At 51.2% G+C, this 7,267-nt stretch overlaps 1 protein-coding gene across 1 annotated transcript; it reads left to right on the top strand.

Moving 5' to 3' along the window:
* Positions 1-1,081: 1,081 nt before the first annotated feature.
* On the top strand, positions 1,082-3,084 carry LOC307193883 (apolipoprotein L6-like; the record flags this gene model as incomplete). The annotated part of the gene is made up of 2 exons (XM_079936520.1): positions 1,082-1,963; positions 2,840-3,084. 2 exons carry the CDS (start codon positions 1,082-1,084, stop codon positions 2,954-2,956), a joined length of 999 nt encoding a protein of 332 aa, XP_079792646.1. The 3' UTR covers positions 2,957-3,084.
* Between the last annotated feature and the right edge of the window lie 4,183 nt (positions 3,085-7,267).

Below are 7,267 nucleotides of genomic sequence, written 5' to 3'. Positions count from 1 at the left end.
GCTGCATGTCAACCTCACACCTTCCTTTGGGTGAGAGCCCTGCCCCGCTCTGGGCTTCTGTTCCCTCCACAGAAAAGTAGAATAGGAAGCTTAGATCTTCCCTAGGGCTCCTTCCAGCTCTGACACCCTCCTGTGCGCAGGGAATCTGTGTTATCACCAGGCCTCCTCAGCTCGCCCTGAAGGCAATGCACCCGGGGCCCTGGGCACCAGGAAAGTTCCTGAAGGAGAGGGCTTTGTTCTCCCCTGAGACTGCTGTCCCGTGAAAGCCACACTCAGCTGGGCTGGCAAAAATCCCTCAGGACTGCCTACTGTGAGAAGACGGGGGAAGGGGCTGGGTCCTTTTGTCCCTGATTTCTCCCGTGAAGAACCAGTTCTGCTCGAGAGAGCAAGGAGAGCCGGCCAGGTGCCAAGGAGAACATTCAGAGCTTTAGCAGTCATTTCTCTCAGCCCTCTCAGTGTGCAACTCCGGAGGCACAGCAGAGCACTGAATTCAAGTTCATCAAAGTGGAGACTTCCCCGGCGCTCCAATGGTTAAGACTCTGCGCTTCCCCTGCAGGGGGCAAGGGTTGGATCCCTGGTCCGGGGAACTAAGATCCCACAAGCTGAAAAAAAACCAAGGTCATCAAAGTGGGGGATGCATTATACAATATGGTGCCTCTTCCCCCTCACTCACCTCTACGTGTACAGGACTCCCAACCTCCGGCCCAACAGCTGGACTCTGCTTCCTCCTGTTTTTCCCAGCCCTCTCCCTCCCGGCAATTCGTCCCAGGTTCCTTATCTTGACTTGGATCCTTGCATTTCCCACTGCTCCTCCTCGTGACAGTTCCCATAGCCTCTTTGAACAAGGTTGAAAAAGTCCCTCAGCACTAATCCACCTCTTCCATCTCTTGGCCAGGGCTACGTTTCTCCCATTTCCCTCCAGATCCCCCTCTTATGTGCTCTCTTCAGGGAACCAGCAGCTCCCAGCAATGCTCTGGGACTTTTCACAGTTGAGTTAGAGGGAACAGAGATGCTAGGAAGATGCAGGGAGGATTGAAAGTCTGGAGGGGCAAGAACATCCAGAAACCACGTGGGCTTGACTATGAATTTGGCTTTCCCATCCGGGAGACTGAACATCTTTATTTCACTCATCCACAGGGACGAAGATGACATTCTTCCATATGAAGATGTGGAGTGGCAAGATGGTGACCTGTCAGCTGAAGAAAGAATATTTTTGGAAGAGTTTCCCATCTTGAAAGGGGAGCTGGAAGTGGGCATCAGAAAGCTTCATACCCTTGCAGACCAGGTCGACACAACCCACAGAACACTCACCAAGACCAGCATAGTGGCCAATTCCATCGCTGTGGTCTCAGAAGTCATGAGCATCCTGGGCTTGGTCCTCGCTCCGGCAGTAGCAGGAGGAAGCCTGGTACTCTCCGCTGCTGGTAGAGTTTTGGGGAAAGCAGGGGAGGTCACCAGCATCTTGACCAACGTTCTGGAACGCTTTCACAGTCAAGAAGCCCAAGCTTATGTCGGTAGCCTAGTGCCCACCCGTGCCCAAGAGGTCAGGGGAGCTGGGGCAGCCTATGTCTTGGCTGCCGGAAAGGTGGTCCAGGATTGTGAAAGCACCGTCCAGGATATCCGGAAGAGCATCCGTGCCTTTCAGATAGCCAGGGCCAACCCGCGCCTGGCCGCTGCCGCCAAGAATCTCCTGACCACTGGCCAAGTCTCAGCCCGGAGGAGCAGGCAGGTGCAAAGGGCTTTTGAAGGTACCACGCTGGTGATGAAAACAAAGGCTCGCTTGCTGGGTACTGCAATGGCTGGCTTCTCCCTCAGCATGGTCTTGGCCTCCCTCCTGAAGGACTGGAAACAGCTGAAGGAGGGAACAAAATCAGAGCTTGCGGAAGAGCTAAGGGCGCAGGCTTGGGAGCTGGAAAGGAAGCTGACAGAATTCACCCAGTGCTATGAGAACCTGCAGCAGAAGGTGAGGCTGTGGTTTCCCTCGTGGGTGGGGCTGGAGGAGGGGGAAGCTTTAACTGGCGCTTATGGGCACCAGGGTTTATGGGAAGGGTGATGAGGAAGCCAGTGTGTGTGTGTGGAGTTTGCATGGATGTTCCCAAGGACACGGGGTGTCTGGTGGCCCTGAAGGTCCAAACGGTATCATGTTCATCTTGGAGATAGTGGCATCAGTCCTGGAGAGACCTGGTCATGCCTTCTGTCTCTCCCTCGGTGCTCCTTGAGGTCCATGTGCTGGGCAGAGGGTCTTCCCAGTTGTACAGAACAGGACACTGAGCCACAGGGAGTGTTATGGACTGAAACGTGTCCCCCTAACATTTCTATGTAGAAGCCCTAAGCCCCAAGGTGACTTTTTGGAGATGGGGGTTTGGGGAGGTGATTTGGGTTGAATGAGTTTGTAGGGGTGGGGCCATAATCCTAGGGGACTGGTGTCCTTGTAAGAGGAGGAGGAAATACAGAGGGCTCTCTCTTTCTCTGCCTGCACTGGCACAGAGGAAAGGCCCTGTGAGGACGAAGCAAGAAGGCAGCGGTCTGCAAGCCAGGGAGAGTCCTCACCGGGAGCTCAATCGGCCAGCACCTGGATCTGAGCCTCGCAGCCTCCAGAACTATGAGAAAATCCATTTTTGCTGTTTCCTCCCCCAGACTGTGGTGTTCATCAGCGTGTGCATAACATCAGCAAGTGATGCAACTTGCCAAATGCTTGCAACTATGTGGAGCGAGAGTCAGGATGACAGCCCAGGAGCCTGACCTCTGAGCCCGGGCCTGGATCTCCACACCATGCTGCCTGGAGCCCTTCTGTAGCTTTCCTTTGATTGGTGTGTGTGTGTGTGTGTGTGTTTTCCAGAAACTCTCCCAAGAAAAAAAGCCTGTGAGCTCGTCTTCGGAAGGAACCATGGGGACTGTACCTCTGCCACCAGGGAAAGCAGGATCCCAGGGGACAGGAGAGGATGAAGACAATTGAGCCCAGGGGTCTCTGAGTGGAAGAAAAGGGGACCACGGCGGTGGTGGGGCAAGGTTGGCAGAGGCAATGCCTGGAGACTCAGCAGCTGACAGGTCTACAAGGGTGTTGAGGGCACTGTCAGTGGTGAGTGTCACACTGTAAGTTAAGGGAGGTCAGCCTGTCCCATCCCGCCCTCCTTCATGTGTGTAACTCATTTCCTGGACCCCTTCACCGCCCCTGCTTCCTCCCTCGCATGCAGAGTCAGCCCATGTGAAACGTGTATTATTTGACCCCAGGCCCTGTATTAAGTGCTGACACCAGATGGAAGGGCTCTGGGAATGAAGGGTATGCTGGGTTCTCTCTTTTGTATCAACTCAGCTTGTGTTGGCCCTCTGTCCTTCCCCTCCCCGACCTGGGCAGTAATCGCTGGAGAAGATCCTGGGTTTGCACATAAAAGGATGTCACCGCAACCTGCTCGGCCTGATTCCCATCAGGAAGGAGCCCCTCCATCCTCCCCACAACAGAAGTTCTTGGGCTCCTCAAGACACAGGAACCTGTAGGAACTCTCCTGGCTTCCCCGTTCACCCATCTTACACCTATTTTTTTCTTTTCTATGTTTCAGCTGCTATTTTAAAAGTAGTGTATGGACATTCAGTACAACTTTTTAAAATACAGGAAACTAAAGAATAGGGGGGAAGGGGCTTCCCTGGTGGCGCAGTGGTTGAGAGTCCGCCTGCCGATGCAGGGGACACGAGTTCGTGCCCCGGTCCGGGAGGATCCCATATGCTGCGGAGCGGCTGGGCCCGTGAGCCATGGCCCTGAGCCTGCGCGTCCGGAGCCTGTGCTTCACAAAGGGAGAGGCCACAACAGTGAGAGGGTGCTGGTATTTTGGTGGAGAATTTTCTTTCTGTGCTTTTCTTGCTTTGGACAGTACTGCCTGCTGGGGACCCTCTCTCAAGGCTACATTGTAGAGTAGATTTTTTTTCTGTAACTCACTGAGTTTTCTTTCTCTTGCATTCTCAACTCCCTCATTTGCCTACAGATCTATAACTTTCCATTCTGTTGTTTTCACTTAGCAATGTTTTCTACCCTTCCATGTTTCACAGAGTCTTTATAGACGTTACTTTTCCATGTTGCAAAATATTCTCTTGACTGTACCTACAACGCTTTAATTAGACATAAATTAGTCATCATTTTGTTAAGTGGCCAAAACCAATTCAAACTGGCCTATGAAAAAGAGAGAAATTTATTGGCTCACGTACTTAAAAAGCTTAGGGGAACAGTGGGCTTCAGGTGCGTGTGGATCCAGAGGCTAAAAATGATGTCATCAAGCATCTGTCTTTCCATTTCTCAGACAGACTTCCGCCACATTCAGGCACCGTGGCCTCAGCACCTCCAGGTGTGCCTGCTGCCAGCTGGGGGACTCCCACATGGAAAGGGGCGGGGCAAAAGTCCAGGGACCCACTCTGACTGGTCAGGACTGGGTCATGTGCCTTTGCTGGTGCTGGTTTCTAGGATGGGCTATGGGAACTCTCTTATGATCTAGGGGTTTTAAGTAGTCACCCCAGGCCGTGTGGTTCCCGCTTCTGTTGCTCTTATAATATTTTCACGAGCATAACAGTAAGTAAACAGCTTTTGCCCCATTTAATGTTGTTCTTTTAGTGTGCGTGAGCATCCTTAAAGTTCCGAATAAACATTGTCAGTAATAATACCTGCACAGGGACTTCCCTGGTGGTCCAGTGGTTAAGAATCTGCCTTCCAACGCAGGGGACGCAGGTTTGATCCCTGGTCAGGGAACTAAGATCCCACATGCCATGGGGCAACTAAGCCTACACGCTGCAACTACTGAGCCCGTGGGCTCTGGAGCCCACGTGCCACAACTAGAGAAGCCTGCATGCCGCAACAAAGAGCCCACTCGCCACAATGAAAGATCCCGCATGCTGCAATGAAGATCCAATGCAGCCAAATAAATAAATATTCTTTTTAAATTAACAAATAAAAAAAATAATACCTGCACAAAATACGTAGTCATGAAGCTTGGGGTTTTGTTTGTTTTGTGGAAAGTTTTGAAGAAAAAAAGAAAAGAAGGGATCAGAATGGAAACTCAAGACTCATCTCTGACACTTATTTGCCTGGTCCCATTTCTGAGTTTTGGTTTCTTCAGCCACAAAATAAGTGTAGCCTGAATAAAATCCAGGACTCCTTCTGGGTGTAGATTCGCAGCACCAGGCCTACAGCAATCTGGGAGAAAATACCCTTGACAGAAACTTGAAGAATCCTTACCAATGCTCTGAGCCAGCACCAGAAGGGGTGGGAGAGGCTCAGCTTCCCCTTGTCACCTGCTTCTCTGGTTCCCAGATTCTTCCACAGGGGCAGAAGCTTCTGGAAAAAAGACTTTCCTCTTGCTCCCTCTCTCTGGCCCATACTTCCTGCCTCACAGCCCAAGCAGCTCCTCTGCTCTCTTCCTCCCTGAAATGCTTTCAGCACCCAGCTGCTTCCCTATCAGGATCTACTTCCTGGAAGCACGCTCTTCTCCATCACCTGGAATTCTGGTGAACAAACACCTTCCCCTCCTTTCATCTCCCCACTAGTTAAGTCTTTGCCCTCCTGGCCAAGAGAAGCCCATCAGCTCCCCGTGTTACTCAGGGCAACCCCACACCCACCACTGTCTTCCTCTCTCTTCTGGGTTACGTGGGGTTCTTCATGAGTGCCCCCGAGGTGGTGCAAGGCCCTCCATCACAGTCAGTCAGGAGTTCTGAGAAACCTATTAGCTCCGAGGTGTAATCCACAGTTTAGTAAGAGGAGGAGGACACACGCAATCACCTGCCCTGGTGAGAGGGAGCGATCAGCTACCAGACACCCTTGATGCACTCCCCCTACACCCCCCAGTGTCCTCTGGCTACCTCTTGTCTGTAGAAAAACTTTAGCCTCCTAAGCCTTCCCGAAGCTCCAGAGAAATTAATCAGAGAAGTGAGAAAATGTAGAAAGAAAGGAAAACAGTCAAGCAAGACAAAATATTAATAGTTTAGCCATTAAACAAAGTCAAGAACATTTCGTTCCTCCTCAAGGGCTGTAGATAATACTCTGAGCCTTTGAGCTGTCTTGCAGATACTGAAGCCCCCACCGGGTGGGAGAAGTTAACTGCATGCTACCCGCAAGCATGCAGACCCCAGACCAGTTAGAACCAGAGGGTGGATGATGTTGACTCCTGATTACCTCACCACCCACCAATCAGAAGAATGTCCACGTGCTGATCACACACTGCACCACCCACCTCCCTCACCTTGTCTTTAAAAACCTGTCCCTGAAACCCACCGGGGAGTTCGGGTCTTTTGAGCACTAGCGCCTAGACTCCTTGCCTGGTGCCTGCAGTGTACGCTGCACTTCCCTTCACCACAGCTCGGTGTCAGTAGGTTGGCTTTTCTGTGCATGGCTGAGCAGACCCAAGTCTGGTTCCTTCCGTTACTTCCTAACCTTTTAAAAATTAAAAGAAATCAAAATCTTTTAAAGTCCAAAAGAATCGAAGACCAAAATCAAATTCTCTTCTAGAGTCCAATGCAGTTTTTAAAATCAAGAAATCATCCTCCCCAAAGTCTTATTTTGGCCAGTTTCAGCGAATGGCATTCTTTTATTTAAGTTCTTTAATTTAGGAGTAATTTCAAACATACAGAAGAGTTCAAGAATAGTAGAAAGAACTCCCATACGCATCCTTTCACCCAGATTCACAACCATGAACATTTTGTCCCTGTGCCAGTTATCAATGTGTTACTTCTCCGCTCCAAATCCACCCTTAAGGGCACTGCCTGGGACCCAGCGCTGGACCCTCTTGACTGTCCTCCTCTGACAGCTAGCTCTGGGTTAAGCTTCGTCAGTAGAGGGCACACTGCAGGGGAAGGCGTGTGGCCTCTTTCCTTAGCCCAGTGGAGCTCAGTCATCAGGTGGACAGCCAGTGAGCTCAACATCAGCCCCAGAGACAACTTCCTATGAGCTCCAAGGATGCCCCAAGTTCAAGATCAGCCCCAGAGGCAATTTCCTGTGAGTTCCCCAAATGCCACAGCCAGCTTCCCAGCTGAGGCTTTCCCCGAAGGTGGCTTCTGCCCAGTTGGATTCCCAGTGTGGTCAACAACAGCCCCCTCTACCTTGTGAGTTTTTGTCTGCCCTCCAATGGGCAGGAATGAGGTGCCCATTCAACTTTCTCATGCATTTTTCTATTGGGCTATTTGTCTTTTTTAAATGAACTCGTTGGAGTTCTTCAGACTTTCTGGATACGGGCCTTGTGATCGTCAGGGGACCATACAGAAATGAAAATGGAGGTGGAGGCTGGAAATAGGG

The sequence above is a fragment of the Stenella coeruleoalba genome, assembly GCF_951394435.1.
Source record: "Stenella coeruleoalba genome assembly, chromosome: 11".
NCBI classification, from domain to species: Eukaryota; Metazoa; Chordata; class Mammalia; order Artiodactyla; family Delphinidae; genus Stenella; species Stenella coeruleoalba.
Note: the sequence above shows the minus strand (reverse complement) of the source record. Positions and strands in the feature narration are given on the sequence as shown.